Source organism: Daldinia caldariorum (genome assembly GCF_022478825.1).
Source record: "Daldinia caldariorum strain CBS 122874 unplaced genomic scaffold F4812scaffold_26, whole genome shotgun sequence".
In the NCBI taxonomy this organism is placed as follows: Eukaryota; Fungi; Ascomycota; class Sordariomycetes; order Xylariales; family Hypoxylaceae; genus Daldinia; species Daldinia caldariorum.
In genome coordinates this window covers 269,448-287,742 of record NW_025953062.1, presented here as the reverse complement: position 1 = coordinate 287,742, position 18,295 = coordinate 269,448, and the positions used below count along the sequence as shown (strand labels likewise).

The window sequence follows — 18,295 nt, the reverse complement described above, 5'->3', positions numbered from 1 at the left end:
ATCGCTTTGGTCAACTAACTACGCTGCTACGTAGGATTAACCCCGACAGGTATAGTTAAGGTCGGGCATAATAGGGTATTACAAATAATCCATTCCTTTAGTTGGTGACATCTTAGCGTTGTTGAGTAATGGATCGAGCCTCCGCGGACCTTAGATAGAACGAAGAGGACGCAGCAGTAGGGAAATGAGTGTATATAAGGTATGCTTGTCATGGACACGTCTCTCTGGACCAAATCAGCATCACCTCACAGCAGCAACATCATAAACATTCAAAAGTACTTCTAGCTCCTTCCAAGTTTTTCAGTCCGTCACCATGAAGGAAGTCATTATTCAGCCCTCTCTCGACGCGTTCGAGGTTATCGAATCTCCTATTCCGACCCCTAAAGACAAGTTCATTGTTATCAAAGTCGTCGTCTCGGGATCTAACCCAAAGGACTGGAAACATCCCTACTGGTACGTCTGTTCTATCTTTCTCCGCCACCCTACCTAAAAGTTAGTCGATGCTAAGTCGCACGTAGGAACGGAACTCCCTTTAACACCGGCGATGACATCGCCGGAATCGTCCACTCGGTCGGCAAGGACGTTTACGAGTTCAAGCCCGGCGACCGCGTATGCGCGTATCACGAAGCTATGAATGTAAACGGGTCTTTTGCAGAGTACGCCACCGCCCCTGACTGGGCGACATTTCATCTGCCGCACAACGTGTCCTTCGAAGAGGCTGCAACCATTCCCACAGCAGCTTATACCGCCGTGGTGGCTCTGTATATCGAGCTGAAGCTTCCGGCTCCTTTTGATCTGAGGGGGTTCCCGGAGGGGAAGAAAGTGCCTCTCCTCATATACGGGGTCACGTCAGCCTGCGGCGCGTTTGCCGCCAAACTTGCTCGACTCTCGGGGATCGGTCCTATCATCGGAGTAGCTGGCAGAGCTACCGACTTCGCAATGACCTTGGCCGACCACGTCCTTGATTACCGCAAGGGCGAGGACGCATTAGTTGCCGGCGTGCAAGAGATCCTCGCCAAGGAAGGTCTAGGCGACAAGGTCCCGTACGTTTTCGACGCAATTAGCGAGGGGGAGTCGTTCGAAGTAGCCTCTCGAGTTGTCGACCAGAACGGCGGTAGAATTACCACCGTACTGCCATACCAGTTCTTCGCCAATGCCCGTGAGAACTTCAGGTTTCCGGATGGCGTGGAGGCTTCCAATACGGTTGTTCTCAGAGTCTTCACGACACACAAGGACGTCGGATATATCTGGTCCAGATATTTCGGACGTCTGTTGGAAGCTGGGAAGCTGAAGGGCCATCCGTATGAAGTTATACCGGGTGGGCTAAACGGTGTTTTGATAGGTTTGAACAAGCTAAAGGATGGACAGGCTAGCGGATTGAAATATGTCTACAAGATTGAGGAGTCTGGCGATGTCACTACCGGGCTACACAAATTGGATCCTGCCCTGGTGTCCCACAAAAATGCCCGGAAGGTTGAAGAGTTCTTCAAATTCAAGTTTCCTTCTGAATAACTTGGGATAGAATTACGAGAGGATCATTAGTGCCTCTGCTCAGGTGGTTACTCCAGCATCCTGGACGTTTTACATAAATAATTCATTGCAAATTGGGACGGGAATCAATCTCGCATTTTCCTAGTTCATGAGGTACATAATAAGGTGGAAATACTACCTCACATTAACGACCTAGAATTCGTGCATATCCCCCCTTATCTTCCATCCGTCAGCTTCTCTCAAGTATCATCCCAGCAAAGGCACGTACTGTCACGGGCAGCGCGTCTTCCTTTTCACATGGCCAGGTTTTCTTCAAACTCCTGGAGTTGGGAGATCCGTCCCTGAAACTGATTGGCAAACTCCACCCATCCTTCCTTGATTCGTTGAACGATCAGGCGGAGAGCCTCGGCCAACCAGGAGGCCTTCTGCACCAGATCAAAAGCTTCTACGTGCAGGATGGCAAAGTCCGTGAGTGTGCTTTCGAGGGCCCGGATCATGCAGGAAACACTTCCTAGCAAGTTCATCGTAGCCTCGGGTGTGGGGCAGTCCTTGTAGCTCGCGGGAAGATGGTTCTATATTAAGCGCTATGTTAGTGCCTACAGGTCTTATTGCTGAAGGACTATCTTGGTTGACCATCACTGTACTTACGAGAACTACATCTTCCACAGCTGCAATTCTGGCGTTGGCGTCGTCCAGATCTTCAGGGACCGTCGTGTTGAATACCCAATCAGGGAGAACGATATTGTAAGACATGGTGGATTGGTTGCAGTCGCTCGTCAGTTTGTGTGTAGGTAAAGCGGCCTGCTGAGGGGAAAAGGTGTGTGGGTTTTCAGGTTGAATATTTCTGGGTTTTGTAACGAGAAATAACTTAGGTAAATAAGGGTAAATAAGTGTGCATGTCTTAGGTACAGGTACCTAACGTAAAGGTAGCTAGAATAGGAAAAGAAAGTATTGAAATACACAAGGGAAGTGCCATGTTCTGCTGCACTGAGAGGAAACCACGCTAGCGTGTCGCTAGGCGACAGCGTGTTTGGTGAGCTAGGGTCTTGTTGTTTTCCCTGGGGAAACCTAAGACTTGGACTATCTTAGGTACCTCCTACCTACCTAGAGGTAGGTAACCACGAAGTAGGCAGCTACCTCCCAAGGCACCTTACGTGCCTATTTACGTTCTTTAGGACGTAGATATCTAGGTTACTTCCATACATGTAATCTATCGTCAAGTCTTTTCGCCCCGCTATTGCGCTCTCCTTTACTATATGGTCGATTAATGTCAAATAGGCAAATAGGACTGTCCTAGCTTCCAAAGCCCACCGCAACCTTTTATAGGGTTGTCAGTGAATTAATTCACTTACTACAACAAAGATCCTAAGGGCGTCTTATTGGCCCACTATCAGACTAGTGAATCAACAAGATGCAACAAATAAAGAATATACCCATTTATTTTAATATTAGCAAACTGATGCTAAAAACATTCACTTACAGTCTATATGATCCTTAGGCAAATATATACCTACCTCCTAAGGTACTTACCCAAAGTACCCAGGTAAAACAAATACTCATAATACCTGGGTTTTGTAGTCAATGTGCATTAACAACTAACAACGCAAAAGTCTGCCTTCCATAGCCAAACCTGCATTGGCATAATCGTACCTAAAAAGCCGTGGCGTTGTTATACCAACACACACAATTGTAAAGCATACCTGTTCTGGCAGTTCCGGAAGTTTAGTGGACCCAGTCCGGCTGGGCCTCCGGAGGATGTGGGGCATCCCCGGAATTGATTGTGTTACATGGGTTTCTTCTTGATATTATCACAGAGCTGGATAAGCACAACCCTTAAAACAAGATTATGAAATAGAATCGCTTGACTGATTTCTCTCCAACTGTCACAATGTATCCACTGTCCCAACCAATATCTACCTAGATAGGTACCTCTTACACACATCCCGGAATTTCATGTGCTACTTTATAGCGCACTCCTCCAGCTTCAACACTTGGGTCAGCCGAAAGCTTTCATCGCCCATCAGCAACCGGGTTGCAAAGGCATGCTGGAAAGCTTTAGGATATATATCCACTTTGAGAATAGCCGTAAGAATTGCAGTGGAGGAAATATATTTTGACTGCTAGTCGCGTAATTGATATGAACAATAAATGATCTAGTGCCCGCATCCTTCGAGTCGGGAAAGTTCTCTACCTACCTCCTAAGGTATCCATGGTTAATCGACTAAATAACATGCCTGTGGTATCAACGAGATACTTCTAAGCTTAAAGGCGATTATTTTACGAAACATTTAGACAAATTCTATGGCATGCATGGTATAACGTGTCACTACGACTGTACGATGGTCTCTCCCTGATGGTCTAGAATAGGAACTTTTCCGTATCACTCATGCTGCCCTACCGAGGACGTTGGGGTCATCGAGGATTATTGTAACATCGCTCTCAGTTAGGTATGATGACTGATGCTGTGTTTGGCTCCGAGTGTCTCTAGAAGGATTCGACATTATCCTTGATCTAAAATTCTAAGTCTTGTCACCTATTGTTGCTGTAATTGTTGGAACAGGAGAAGAGAGCTTAGTGATGAGTCTGGCTCCTTTAAGCAGTGTATCGGATATGATACCACATGACTTCATCTCTATCTAAGTCGATAGCCAGTCACTCTCGCAGCAGGAAAGGAGAGGACTTGTTGGAAGAATCATCGTCAACCATTTTCTTGAGTCGCCATATTAATCACCACATTACTTCACACTGACGGAGTTATGGTTCACAGTTGACTGGATCGATCCTAGGTCATATATCACCTTCAAATCCCCACGTCCTATCAAGAGCTGACCCTGCATGAAACGTGCAACAATGATCTAGTATCCCTCTTCGTTCATGCCCTTCGTACACCTTGTGCCACTCTCGGCATTTTGTCTCTCGTTGACCCTTAAGGATATCAGAATTCTAATTATCGCATTTTCTAAGGGAAAATGCCATAACCCCTGTATCACTACTAGTTGGGTAGGTAGGTACCGTCTCACTTTCTTCGTCAGCAACTCGCTCTGCATGAAGTAAGTTACTCGATACACAGAGATACCTGCCCCAATCCAATGGTTGGACTAGTTAACAGCACATGCTTTCCTTGCGAGCCCTTCAGCCAGAATCTTGAGTTGATCGGACTTGTTGATGCTTCTTTTTAAGAGCAGCTAAGACATGATATGTCTAAGACTAAGGCGAGGGAACACGGGTATGTGTTCATCGGGCCTTAGGGGCCCTCTTTAGCGAGACACAGTGGCTGAAGCACTCCCATTAGGAAGAGATGCATTCCTTGATGTGGAATGGATCTGTGCACCATCGCCAAGCCGGAGATTTCACTGACTTACTTGCAATGCACATCACCCTTCCCAGTGGGTGGGCGTGGATCTACACGTACATCGTTATTTCACTCCAGGTAGGTAGCTTGTGTTTTGTTGTTTCTACGTACCTACTTCGTTGTATTTCCCTGGCGCGTCCCCATGGCTGTCAAATATGAAAAATCCGACCCCAGAGCCAAGTCTTTGGAATCTTTCTCTGCATTCGTAAAATTCGTTTCTCGACGACGCCATATCTCACGATGCCGACTCTAGACGTGAGCGAGTTGAATATAGTTGTTTCTGTTCTCGGTAAGCTGGCCATAATCAAGACGACTGAACAATCCTAACGCGCTCTAGGTGCTTTTACTGTAATCTACGGCCTGGTAGCCGTTAAGTTAAAGGGGGTGTGGTACCTCGGGGAGGCATGTTAGTGCAATTCTATGGATTATGATATTTATCGACTTCGGTTACGTGATTCTAATTACCTATGCGACAGTGCCGGCGGTTCTTACTGGTATGATCCTAGGACCTATCGCGGCAAGGTTCTTGGACGCCAAACGATGGGGATCGGCTACCCCAGGCCAACAAGATGCGATAACCCTCGGTATTATGAGAGTGATGATTGGTATTCAACTGTGAGTGCGATGCGATGCGAGCCATACTCGTTCGAAAAGATGCTGGAATATCGAACAAGTTCACGAGTCTAACCAGGCTTTTATTCCGACTATTGTAGGGTTATTGCAGGATACCAACTCCCAGCGAGATATCTCCAACTCCACCGTAAAGCGATAATCGTCTGCCTTGTCCCTATCATGGCATTAATGTGGTTGGCAACCTCTATTTGCGTGCTTGCGACGATCCCGAAGATATCCTTGCTCGCCGCTCTTGTTATGGGCGCGTGCGTTACCTCTACGGACCCGATTCTCTCCCAAGCCGTCGCCAAGGGCCCATTTGCCGACAAGTATGTCGCGCGACCTCTCCGAGAGATCATCTCAGCCGAGGCTGGTGCTAACGATGGTTTTGCCTCGCCATTTCTAATGCTTGCTGTCAACCTCCTACGCCTTACGGAGAACCGAGAGGAAAAGCTCGTCGAGCGCGGCCGAGGCGTGGGCGAAGATACGCGCGATGTGGGCATCGCGCTAGGCAACTGGGTCATCGAAACTCTTATCTATATTGTGTTGTTGGCTATTGTATACGGGGCTGTTACGGGGTACTGTGCTAGAATGGGGATTAGATTCTCACTCTATCGGAGATGGATCGATTCGGAAAGCTACCTGCTTTTCCCGACGGCCTTGGGAGTGAGTATTTCTGATGATTACTTTATGGTTGAACGATTGCTGATAACATCGCAAAGCTGTTTATTGTTGGAACCTGCGGAGCAATTGGTACTAGTGACCTTCTTGCATGCTTCGTTGCAGGCTGCGCGTTAAATTGGGACGGGCAGTTCCTCGCAGAGACAGAACGCCGCCACGACGAAGTCAATTCGTGCATCGATGTTATGTTGAATTTCGGCGGCTTCATGTATCTTGGCATTGCGATGCCTTGGGGGGAATTCCATCAGCCCGCTACTACTGGCATTACCTATCCTCGTCTTTTTGGTCTTGGCGTCCTGGTTCTCTTATTTAGACGGATACCTGCCTTGCTTCTTACATATAAGACCATGCCGGCGGTCATAAAGAACTGGCGAGAAGCACTATTCATGGGGTATTTTGGCCCAATAGGTGTTGGAGCTGTGTACTATCTCCAACATACCCGGTTGTTATTCCCGAAGGAAAAGGCAGCCAGTCCGCGGGAGCGAGAACTCCTCGATGCAATATGTCCAGGTAAGTTGACTTCACTAAAGACTCTCATGCCCGCTATCTAATATGTTCGCTAGTGGTATACTTCCTCGTCTTCTTCTCGATCGTAGTACACGGTCTATCCATACCAATTCTCAGCGTCATTTATAAATACTTCAACGTCCGGCCAATCACCGAAGATGCCGTTGAGATTAGGCGGAGAAGCATCTACATGGCGACCCCCGTAAACGCCTTAGCAGGCGACCATGATACGTTCATCGTCTACAACCGATTCTTCCGTCCTCTTGTAAACATGGCGACACTTCCAATTTCGCGCTCTCGTAATCGTAGCGACACCGATAGCGTCTCGACCGAGGCCGAAGAGGAAAAAAAGCGCTCTCAAGCGATTAACCTAAGTAGGATGATAACGACATAGAGGAATTGGAGAATGTTCTTTTTTTTGTTTGTTTCTTTCATGTAAATGTATGGAAGACCTTTCTTGGAATAGGCCACAATGTCCATGAGACTCCGTACGAGATTATGAATCCATCGAAACGACTATCTCGACTTTCTATACTTGGATGATTATAATATTTTTTTCGTTTATTAATTGATTTAATTCTTCAATTTGATAATATAGCCGATTGAAGAACGCGGGTGGCTATCTGATCAGTATTCTCGTACAAGTAAAAAGTAATAGGCCAGATATATCCGGTCCACCCCAATTTTATACCAGAATATAGCCCTGTCACTCTGTGATATCTTTACCAATAAAACGCATAAAATCGTGCTTTTAATTAATTATAATAGAAACGCGGTTTAACTTTAGGATAAGCTCAACCTCGCAATTTTTCAAGCTTCTTTCATAAAGATGTTGCAGAGTGACAAAGGCTAAAGTACCTAGCCAAATGGTATTTTTCGACCCTGACTGTACGTAAAAAGAAAGGCTAGGGAGTTCCTCTCATATCATCTTCCAACCCTTTTTAGCTTCGAGACACTCTTCGACGCTTAACAGGCGTTGTAGGTATTTTCAACTCCCTTCGTCTTTTATACATCAGGGATTTGTAGCTATGTTGACACAGCCCGAGTTTCTCTCCTCACCAAATCTTGGGCCCTTAACTTGTCAACGGAGACCTGAATAGAAATATTATTGAACCCGTTAAAATCCTGTGATATCGAAAGTATCTCCTCCCCTAACAGAGGAACTGTAATATTTTTCACCAATCTCGGGGCAACCTCAGGCTTAGCGGTGTCCTGCAAGTTCCAGGTACGAAGGACCGAATGCATATACTCTTCATCCGCTTCCCGTTGACTTACCTCGTGCATAACAAGGCACCAATCATGCTGGTCGATATTCCCAATTAGGAATACATAATTGGTATCCTTTGCGCGCTGCGGTATTGTAAGCGCCACCACAACTGGGAATTTAAGTAAAGGGATAGTCCATGTTTCCCAGCGATTCGTAATCCGAACAACCCTTTCGTTCTCGTAGGTCGTGGTTGGAAGCCCCACGGAGAACACATGCGAATGGCACAGAGCAGTTACTTCCGGGGTTTGGGGGAAATGTAGATCGATAGTCGTCCAGCTATGAGAAAGGGGGGCGATGGACGTATGTCGAGTCTCGAGATATATTTCTCTCCAGACGGGGTTGCTCTCGTCCTGTGTCCTATGCACGTCCGATTGTCTTAGGTAAAATAGCTGGGGTTGTCTACAATGTGCCATTTTGCCTGCAGGTCGACAGATGCGTAGGAATATGAACAGCGGGCAACTATCGTCATCGTACCAACATCTCGTCCAAGCTAAGGAGAACCTGTTATGAGCTGAATCCAGGCAGAGAAGGGCGACATGCACACCTCGGCTTGTAAGGGACATAGCTGGGTGGCTGCTATCCTCGAATATCGAACTGGCATCTACAGGGAGTTCTATTTGGTTGCGGAGCTTGCGTAAATCTATTTTAATGGAATGGTCATCATAATCAGGCATTTTAGGGTCGAATGTCCAGTAAGGATCATGCATGATCTGGCCACTGAAATCAGCTGGACTGTCCGCCAAGAATATGTCCCAGTCTGGACCGTTACAGAGGAGGATCGTGTAGTCTTCATATTGATGTATGATTTTTTCTTGTAGCCTTTTGAATGACTTTGTGCCTTCTCCGTACAGTAAAGGCATGTTGATATCAAAAATTCCCATCAGGCAATATGCCATGTCTTCCACTCTTGTTGTGGACCTATTCGCGGCCCAAGACATTTTGAGGGCCACCGTAATATCAGACAAGGAAGTACATCCCAGAAGTACGTCTTCATTGATACCTGTAACTTCGGTGATTATTTCTCTGAGATTTGATTTTGTTCCCAGCTCGGTCCAGTCCTCGCTATAAAATTTGATGCGTCGTGGCGCCACTAATTCTTGTAGCGTCCAGCCACGAGTGAACCATCTGCTATCCTTGAAGTAACCCCTGGTTCGTGGACAAGAGAATTTATTAGGATCTCCCGAGCTTGGCTGCACTTCATCCTCTGGGACAATTTTAGATAGTTCGCTCGGATCTAGGATACTCTTAGATCCTTTTATGTTGCCAGTTCCAACGTCCGAGAGATACGCATAACAGATACAGCTGTCAGCGTACCATCTATACATTGAATTGATAGCTATCGGTAAATTAGCTGACATGCTTTAAGTCAAGATGAAGGGTCTTTCGATAAACAGGACTAGCCTCACCCTCTGATAACTCGGCGCTACTACATTTATCTATACAGCACGTATCAATCCACACCCATTCGTATCCGTCCTTAATTGCTTGACGGCAGCAACCTAGCACTTTTTATAACCCTGCCGCAACGAGGCATGGCCGTCTTTGATGTCTTGGAATAATACCTCCTCATTTTCCCACAGATGGGAAAGGATGGCGTATCGCGGTCTCTTCTGAGTAAACTCTACCACCTCTAAAGTATTCGTATTTAAGAGCCGCATCTTTCTATGACGACCTTGCTAGGCGGAAGAACATCTTGTACAGGCAAAGCGATGTGCGATGGTGGTATAAACTTAATTGATCCACCCCCTAAATCGAGAAGAAGGCCACTATTAGTATGGCCCCTGATGAGGCTGAAATTGGGGCTGTGAGCGTAGTTAAAGGTCCCGTGGTATGTAAGTCGTGCGATGATCGTAAGATAAATTATTATCAGCGCGATTTTATTAAATTGATTCGAGGTACTTCCGATGCATGATTTTTCATGCTTTCGAGAAAAATACCACAGTCAGAGTCTAAACATCGGGTCCACTTCGAAATTCCCACCAAAAACGTCCATTTTGCTACATTGTCACTCTGCAATATCCTTACTAATAAAAATGATAAAAATGATGTTCTAACTGTATCTTATAGGGATTTGAGTTAGATATATATTTTTTATACAAGAGCCTTTGACATATTCAAGGTTACTAAAGCCTTTCTTGTTAAAAGTTGATTCAAGTTGACTTTTTAATTTTCCTATACAAAGATTTGACATGAATCAACCTTCAACCACGATAACCTTACAAATTTGAAGTGCATCAAAAGCCCTTATATAAACGTTCTTCAGCCCGTTCAAATAACTATAACCTAGAATCAAAAAGAATATTTTTATCATTTCTATTGGTAGAGTTATCGTAGAGTGACAAGGCTGAGTTTCGGCGTAAAACGGGGCGTAGGCCGGACAGTTTTGGACCACTACTGTACATGTAGCGTGTTCAAATACAGGCTCAATTCCCTTCTCAAACTATTGTCTAATAGTTGTAAAGCCTTTTTTTCTTTTTTTTCCTTTTAAAAAAGCCGTCAAATGTCAAGTTTAAACACCTGACGTATCTAATCCGAGTACTCATTAATATGAACAAGGCTACATCTACTTGCAATTACTCCTGCTCAGATTCCTCGATTAACTTCTCGAATGCTATGGTGCTATCATAGGCGATATTCAATTATTGTGAATGTCTGATTAACTCGGTATCCCTTCGGAATACCCAAGAAGATCCGTCGACTGAGACACTCTTGTAACCTAGCACACCTTCAACAAACGGTAATACTATCATAGGCGTCACAAGGATTTCGGGGGTGCGGTCCCTGGCGGTCATTATTAAACGGTCATACATAACACCAAGTCCAAATGAAGACTGGTGCAACTTGACCTTGATCGCGTGTGGCTGCACAAATTTGTTGTCTGTTAGACATTGCGTACCAATATGTCGTTACACTCTTGGAGAGAATCACTTACATGCCCTATATCCTGATAGTTGAGCTTGCGCCATTTCCTTAGATACTCTTCGAGGAGCTCAAGCGTTGGGCTATGGCTACAGTGAACCTCGACAGTGGTCTTACTTCCACCGTATACTGTGAGGTGATACGGCGGCTTGAGAAGTAGATGGCCCGGACGCGGTAGGGTGCTGATATGTGGTACTATGTCTAAGGGCCGAGGCTCCTCTATCGTCGCCGAGCGTTTATTTGTGGCTTCTATGGAGACGTCTGCCCGGTCATCTAAGGAAAACTGCGGGTCATCGATGCAATTATTCAATTGAGTTATGAATGAAGACTGCATCTTAACAGAAGACACCATTGGGCCTCTAGGGAGGTTGACTTGGAACCCTCGACTTCTTGATGGCGAAATACAGATTTTTTGGTTCGTTGCGGCCCAAGAAACTGTTGGGCCCTCTTTATCGGTAACCTGATCTCAGGGCTTAGGTATCAGCATCAACCTCTCCAGTTAATTTTCAAGTTTTCTTACGCCGATGAAAACTCTCAAATCACCCTCCACATTCTCACAAAGGGCATCAGGCAAATCTGGGTTCCAGCTGAGGTCTATTGTGTCCTGCAGCCCATCGACAAACACCCGAACAACATTTGCAACGAATGGAACAAATTCTGACTTATCCGGACAGTCGCTACCTAAATGCGATAGGAGATCACCCCAGTCAATCTCGAATATTACGTTGATGCCGGAATTTTCCTTCAAGGCAGACCGCATCACTTGGAGAGGCGAATTAATGTTATCCCAGTGGTTACGAATGCCATCCCGAACGTCGCAGGGTCTACAAACTGTTTAGTAACTTGGAAGGGTAAAGAAGTGGGAGTCAACTTACAGGCTTGGTGATGCCATTGGGACCCAGAGTTTTCAATATAGCGAACAGATCTTAAAAGATCTCTTCTGCAGACTGCAGTGTCCTTATGCGATGGGAATAGAAGGTAGTACTCGCTGTCTTCTCTCCATAGGGGTTCACTAACACCACCTTGTCATTTTATAGGATTGACACTCGCCGTTGGACGCTTGCATGAGGGAGACTTAGCCCAAAATAAAGGTGACAATTGTGTGTGTTGTCTTCCTATGTAAAAGAAAACATGTTTTTCTTTTACAAACAATCACTTAACACTCAAGAGAGAGAGCATGAGAGCCAAGCCTGAAGGCTTGCCTGCAAGGCGTTTCCGTACCTAAAGCATCCTTGCGCTTGCAGACATAATCCCTGTTTTCCGCGTTGTCTCCAGGGTTATTAACCAATCATATCCACGACCGTTTTCTTCACTACTAGCTGCCACCTGGTTGCACGCCGCCGTTTGCGGCTGAGCAGCAACAAACTAGTAGAGTCAATAGTGTACTGAGCGAAACACCTAAGAACGCCAAACCCTCGGTTTCACTTCCACATCGGAACTAAGTCGTATGTTTGGATATCTTAAGGCAGAATTAACACTTGACAAGTGCTATGACGACGAGGCGTAGAAGTATGTAACTCAAAAGCTGTTGGTACTAGCCCAAGAATTGCAGGAATTAGTCTCAGCTAGCCCCTTTAATTGAGCTGAAGCCTGGTTGGAAATGGGGTCGGAAAAGGCAACAGAAGTAGGGAAAGGGGAATCACGATAATTGATACTCCTATTTAAGACTCCCAATCTCCCAATCTTCCATTCGATCATATAGTCTCCTAAGAACAAATCATATCGCACGACTCATCAATCGATTTCCTCACACAGACTCTTGAAAGACTTCTTAGCATCAAGTTTCCTATTCAACATGTCTAAGCTACCACCTGTTGAGAAACTTCCGCTTTCCCTACGCAAGAATGGTAAGTCGGTATACCATAGCCTCCTTGCCAAAGCTGACCGATCTAGTTCGCGATGAGTGGGACAACAAGAAGTCAGATCTCGAAGAAAAGCTTTCGGATACTCTCACAACCCCTTAGACAGTTGATGTGAATCCCAATCAGATATACGCCTACGCTACGGAGGGCTACGCGAAAGAATCGCTCGGTAATTGCATTACAGGGTAAGTGTCGAAGCAAGCTATTGCAGTTGATGTTATACTCATTGCTATTTTAGATACGTCACAGGGGCGATATATAGATTTAAATAGTTTAAAGATAATGCGGGGGAACACGGTTTAAAGGAGCTAAACACCATCTGCTATTCTCACGTCTTAACCATCGACTTAGATGATGCCAACCGCTTTCTATATTGCGGCGCAGATGTCCACGAGGGCAAGCTACGCATCTTGTTCGCGCCAGGAAAGCTGGGTACCAACATTGACTCTGCACTCGATCACGAAGTCCTTGCCAAGGCACTGAACGACGCTCCGACCCCTGCATCGGATAACGCGCCGGCGCTAAGCTTCGCAGCACGGTCTAGTATCAGCAGGGACTATGGGCCCAAGGCCGAACAGATCAGGGCCCAGATCGCGGAGATTTTGACGAAACCTGATATCAAGCTAAGCCCCAATTTCGAAGACACGTTCGCGACGCTTCAGAAAGCAGGTGAAGCGGGCGAGCCTGACTTCCGGTCGGACTGGGAGGGGCTATTGGGTGAATTCACAAGGCTTTACTGGGAGGGCCTGGTCAACCAACTCAAGTCCCAGAAGTTCGATGAGGACGAACTGCTACGTGAGGGGTTCCACGAGGCGGTCGAGAAAGGCGAGATTGCATTCCGTATCGTAGATGCGCTCAAGTATAGCTCGTATTGCGAATGCGAAGTCGAAGATGGTGTCTTATATCTTCAGGTAAGAAATCCCCTTCTCCCACGGATATGTATCTCTCGTCGGATATGGTCAAAGTGCAAATCTGCATGCCTAGCACATGTGCTGCTTGCTACCCTAGGCGCCTATTTACCTGGTTACCTCTATCACATGCTAAGTTCCTCACAGTGCACGACCAAAACCTGGGGCGCCAACATCGACGATGCTGCCCGGGGACTCTTTGATTGGTTGTGAAATAAACGCGGCTCAGGGGTAGCAACATCTAATAGGGGAGGGATAGCAAAGAATTGAGTTATCATATCATACCTATTATGACAATATTCCGCGAGATGCTATAACACGTGTCACACAAATTTTACAAGAGGCGTGCATAGTTTGGAGTCTAACTATCTACCTTTAGCGAATATCATTCTTATGACTGGACTATTTGTAATAAGTTAACTCCATCCAGTATACCGATACGCAAGGGCTTAGTCGGAGATAGTGTTTGGTTCAATGTAACGCTCCCAAACATTAGTAGTGCCAGGTACTCAAACATGCAGGTTGTCAGCTTACCTTCTCTGTTCTTAGATAGGCAATGCATCCTTAATACCACTTACTAAAAGCAGAACATGTTAACATATGGGTAACTGGTTAGCGGTAGATCGCTTTTACCTACCTCCTACCTACTATGTCACGAAATCGAGGGACCAAAAAATAATAGGGAGATAACTTCATTGTTCCGTCAGGATTTCTAATTAACTAAGATAACTCTAGGAACCAGCGTTATAAGCGTCCTTAGAGAAGGATCTGTGGCTATTTTGGCAATTCCCATCTGAACAATAACAGTTACAAGTACAGATCTCCGAGAGTTTTCGGTAGAGGCAAGTCATATGAGGAACAAAGTGGCTCTTGTATATCATATCTAGATTGGGTATCCCCATAAAGGCTTAAAAGGGGTTAGCAAAAAAACACCCCAGACATCGAGGTAGTATTATACCCCCTCATATCCTTCGCCTTAACGCCCCCAGCCTTGCCAAATGCACGCCGCGTAATACGACATGATGCAGGGTACGTTCTTTGGCACGCGACGTGGCTTTCTTAGAAGCGTTCTATAGGGCCGCCTTACTTCGGTATTTCAACTCTTGAGATTCGGCTACAGCAAACGCGCAACGCCGCATATTTACATGATCGTGATTTCACAGGATCTCTCAGCCCCCTACGTTAGGTAATATTCCATTTTGAGGATCCGGTAATAGGCCCCCAGCCTACACCGACTGCTCATACGGGGCGCAATCCTTTAACGACATGATCCGTGATTTGCCGTCGATTACCTAAACATATCACGGAAGCGTTGTGTCAGTGCCTCATCGCCACCAGCAAGTGTTACGCTTTCAATTAGATAATAGGCAACGATTAGGAATTGATTTGAAATCCTCCTAGCCGGATGTGTTCTTTACCTACATCTCTGCCAATTGCTCCGAAATCCAATAACCGCCCCCATGACCGTAAGCAATTGCTTCGATAGCACTAAGGTCATTCGAGATTCCTTAACCCTTACCTCTTCCTAGACAAGGCAAAGGATCATCGAGGCGAAAGAAGATCAATTAGGAAAGCAGTGCTTGGATCTCCACAGTAATACCACACACGTACATCGGCCCTGTACTCAGGCTGTGTCTCCTTTAATGATGATAGGCGGGCATTGCATTTGCCTCAAGGGGCTGGACGAACCACTCAAGCAAAGTAAATGCTGTCGTAATTCGAATATATATCGTGTTTACTACGGTTGGCGGCCTCGCTCGCTCTAGGCTACAATTACATACATCTGAGAGTATACATCAAGGATCGATCAATACATGGAAAACGTGAATGGTCACAGCCCCATATGGTACTTGGAAATCCCAGCTACTTATCCGCTACCATCTAATATATAATCGAGGATATACGGTAGCTCTGGAAACAGGATCCAGTTGCTGATATTCCATCCACCGCAGTCACATAACCAGCATTGAACGGTCGTCCTATCGGTATTTTACAACGATGAGTCAAGACCAAGCCTATGTGCCATACTTGCCAACAATTAGCTTTGGGAAGACCACCAAAGCCGTTCTATACGAGCAGAGCAGGTGGCTGTGGGTTAACAACCAATTGGTCGATGACATGAAGGTGAAATATGCGATCAAATCAATACATACATCTAATGAACGAATTCATTAACTCTGTAGGTCCAGATCAACTCGAGGAGAACCTGCGACTTTCATGTCGATATGGTGTAAGTAACTGGAATTAGGCAATGGTGGTTGAAACTAATAGCTAGGATATAGGGCACTAGAAGCCGGCGCAATCGATGCTGACGGGCGCACTCATCTATAGATCCAACAGCCACATTTCCTATGGCTACTTGAAAGAGCCAATATACCAGCAGCTGTCGTGGGAGATCTATTTCATAAAAATAGAAGGCATTTCTTTGGCGTCGATGACTTTGGTGGTGCCCCGGGAGAGGATCCCACGTCAATGTGTAAGAGAATTTAATAGCTACAGTGGCTTGATCATAGCTGACCTTTGTTCCTCTTGAGACATATGCATGCGAACCCCGTCTTCGAGGTCCGAGTCTGCTATACCAACGACCTTCTCGCTGCTTCTTGGAATATCTATGCAGACAAACTCGGCAACATGTATTATCATCACGAGCGACATCGATAAAGCCAATATCATTATTGGAGCTCTGCAGCGTGACTATCATTTAATAAGCGCCTATCCTCTCTATGCACTGAAGATATTCTGCGAAGAACTAAGCAGGGTCAATGAGATGTGCTGGGACACTCATTTTCGAAGCTTTCAGAAGCTCGGAAGAGATATGCATGATTTTTGCAAAAAAAAAAAAAAAAAAAAAAAAACAGACCATCTACTCCAATCGTGCCCACGATGTTTTCGAGGCAATACACAGCTTCAACAGAGTGCGACAAGGACTGGTCACGATAGAATACGACCTCAAATTCGAAGTGGATGTTCTTCGCTTCACGCAAGATACGATTGCGAAGTATCAGGATATGCAACACATGCCTCAGTGCCCGGGGGCCTCATGGAGGGCAATGCGCGGCAGGATCACGAATCTCAAGGATGCGGCTAGATTCCGTCTGTGGAGGCTAGAAGGAGTAGAGAAGTCAACGACACATAATGTGGAAATTGTAAGTTTTCCTAACCTGGCGTAGATACCTAAGGTAAACAAGAGACGAATGGGAGAATGAGGGAACTGATTTCAGCCACCAGCTTAACAGCTATAATTCTCGAAATAATTCCAAACTGCACCTCAATATCGCCGAGACCACTCGAGACGACAGCATCTCGCTCAGGAGGATAGCCGTTGTCACGATGGTATTCCTTCCCATCACGGTGGTAGCTGTAAGTCCCCAGAACATCGTACCTATTTCACATCTCAAACTACAAGGCTGACATTAATTGTGTTCGCAGACGATCTCCGGGAGCAATGCAATTGATTTCGCAAAGCGGGAAATCGGGGGCGGAGTGACGGCATGGAAGTACTGGTGGGTGTTCCTCCTAGTCGCTATCACCTTGACCTTGGCAGTATCAGGTCACTTCCTGTATCAGGAGATAAGCCGAGTCTATCAGGGACTCGTGGGCCGAGAGCCGATTGATATAGAGTTGGAACAGGGCAGTGACAATGAGCAGAGTACTAATTCAAGAGAGAACAAGAAAGTGTATCGATCCGTGTGGTCTCATTGGAATCTGATACGGCAGGTGGTAGGGCGAGATGCGCGGCCGGTTAAGAGCACCTAGGGGATATTACCTATACCTGTCATATTGTGCCTGTAATCATTTGTATTTGGATAGCATTGTAGTCATTAAGCGGTAGTGATGTTACAGCCATGCTATTAAATCTAAACCATAGTAGTTTCACTATAATATGTTTAACTCAGAGAGTACCTAATGCTAGACAGTGTGGGAAATTCTAGATTTAAGCTTTGTCAAGTCGTACCACCTCGCAAATCAGCAGCAAACATTAGAAACATCCCCAGGGTTAAACTTTTAGTACCCGATTTAGATGAGGAAAGGACGGTGATAAGTTGAAGTGAAGGAAAGGACAGAAGTCAGCCCCTTAGGTGTGTACTTGCCTAAGGTGAATAGGGCAGTAGGCAATCGTACATGTAACCAAGCGCACGGACGCAAAAGTCTAAAAGCAGGCAAATAGGGGTAAAGTGAGTAAGTTCAGACGGAGCAGCTGATTAGTGGTCGTAAAGCCAATTAAAGTTTTCTTTGTGATGAGGTCAAGGACAAACCTAAGTGTCAAACAATTTTCTGTTTGCCTTATCTAATTGGATTTTTCCAGAGTTGTCTGAAGATTATCAATATTACATAGGTTAGGTTACCTAAGGTGCTGTGGTAGATGTGCTGATACTTCCACGCACTGTTGGATCTACCCAGATGACTTCAAAATCGAGGTGAATGGATTAAAATGCCTGTAGGTGCCTCAGTACCTGCGAAACAGTTGTCGGGTTCGAGGCAGGTACTTCAAAGATACCCAAGGTAGACTCGGCAACCTTGCGGTCATCAGGTCTACTTAACAAATAGATAGGGAAGAACATCCATTTAAAGCGACGGCTTGAGGTTTCCAGGTGATCTGTCTACCTATTCAAACAACGCATCGTGGTTTATGATGGTTGCAACTTAAGTGAATCTCAAAGCAAGAACACTCTAAAGCAAAATTAATCAAGCCAGC

At 45.7% G+C, this 18,295-nt stretch overlaps 6 protein-coding genes across 6 annotated transcripts; 4 read left to right on the top strand and 2 right to left on the bottom strand.

Annotated features, from left to right (window-relative positions):
• Window positions 1-111: 111 nt before the first annotated feature.
• On the top strand, window positions 112-1,512 carry F4812DRAFT_468657 (GroES-like protein; the record flags this gene model as incomplete). The annotated part of the gene is made up of 2 exons (XM_047938808.1): window positions 112-453; window positions 519-1,512. The coding sequence occupies exons 1-2, from the start codon at window positions 314-316 to the stop codon at window positions 1,510-1,512; spliced, it is 1,134 nt and encodes a 377-aa protein (XP_047785885.1). The 5' UTR covers window positions 112-313.
• Window positions 1,513-5,083: 3,571 nt separating this feature from the next.
• Window positions 5,084-7,037, top strand: F4812DRAFT_468653 (Cation/H+ exchanger; the record flags this gene model as incomplete). The annotated part of the gene is made up of 6 exons (XM_047938807.1): window positions 5,084-5,132; window positions 5,181-5,249; window positions 5,320-5,458; window positions 5,557-6,121; window positions 6,178-6,646; window positions 6,700-7,037. 6 exons carry the CDS (start codon window positions 5,084-5,086, stop codon window positions 7,035-7,037), a joined length of 1,629 nt encoding a protein of 542 aa, XP_047785884.1.
• Window positions 7,038-8,486: 1,449 nt separating this feature from the next.
• F4812DRAFT_453512 (HET-domain-containing protein) lies at window positions 8,487-9,568 on the bottom strand (the record flags this gene model as incomplete). Its single annotated transcript, XM_047936495.1, has 5 exons — window positions 8,487-8,539; window positions 8,674-9,100; window positions 9,185-9,246; window positions 9,317-9,394; window positions 9,427-9,568. 5 exons carry the CDS (start codon window positions 9,566-9,568, stop codon window positions 8,487-8,489), a joined length of 762 nt encoding a protein of 253 aa, XP_047785883.1.
• Window positions 9,569-10,218: 650 nt separating this feature from the next.
• Window positions 10,219-11,997, bottom strand: F4812DRAFT_446562 (uncharacterized protein). The gene is made up of 4 exons (XM_047935654.1): window positions 11,705-11,997; window positions 11,350-11,653; window positions 10,843-11,289; window positions 10,219-10,771 (listed from the first exon to the last, which is right to left on the bottom strand). The coding sequence occupies exons 1-4, from the start codon at window positions 11,719-11,721 to the stop codon at window positions 10,550-10,552; spliced, it is 990 nt and encodes a 329-aa protein (XP_047785882.1). The 5' UTR covers window positions 11,722-11,997; the 3' UTR covers window positions 10,219-10,549.
• Window positions 11,998-12,624: 627 nt separating this feature from the next.
• F4812DRAFT_468646 (uncharacterized protein) lies at window positions 12,625-14,090 on the top strand (the record flags this gene model as incomplete). The annotated part of the gene is made up of 5 exons (XM_047938806.1): window positions 12,625-12,676; window positions 12,723-12,747; window positions 12,818-12,876; window positions 12,971-13,602; window positions 13,747-14,090. The coding sequence occupies 5 exons, from the start codon at window positions 12,625-12,627 to the stop codon at window positions 13,810-13,812; spliced, it is 834 nt and encodes a 277-aa protein (XP_047785881.1). The 3' UTR covers window positions 13,813-14,090.
• Window positions 14,091-15,597: 1,507 nt separating this feature from the next.
• On the top strand, window positions 15,598-17,355 carry F4812DRAFT_463662 (uncharacterized protein; the record flags this gene model as incomplete). The annotated part of the gene is made up of 6 exons (XM_047938248.1): window positions 15,598-15,723; window positions 15,931-16,075; window positions 16,134-16,357; window positions 16,458-16,745; window positions 16,828-16,959; window positions 17,029-17,355. 6 exons carry the CDS (start codon window positions 15,598-15,600, stop codon window positions 17,353-17,355), a joined length of 1,242 nt encoding a protein of 413 aa, XP_047785880.1.
• Between the last annotated feature and the right edge of the window lie 940 nt (window positions 17,356-18,295).

Excerpts from the sequence above, each read along its gene's own strand:
- F4812DRAFT_446562 (XM_047935654.1), bottom strand. Across the intron at positions 11,290-11,349 it reads ATTTGAGAGTTTTCATCGGC|GTTACCGATAAAGAGGGCCC; the intron begins GTAAGAAAACTT and ends CCCTGAGATCAG. Across the intron at positions 10,772-10,842 it reads ACTATCAGGATATAGGGCAT|CCACACGCGATCAAGGTCAA; the intron begins GTAAGTGATTCT and ends AAATTTGTGCAG.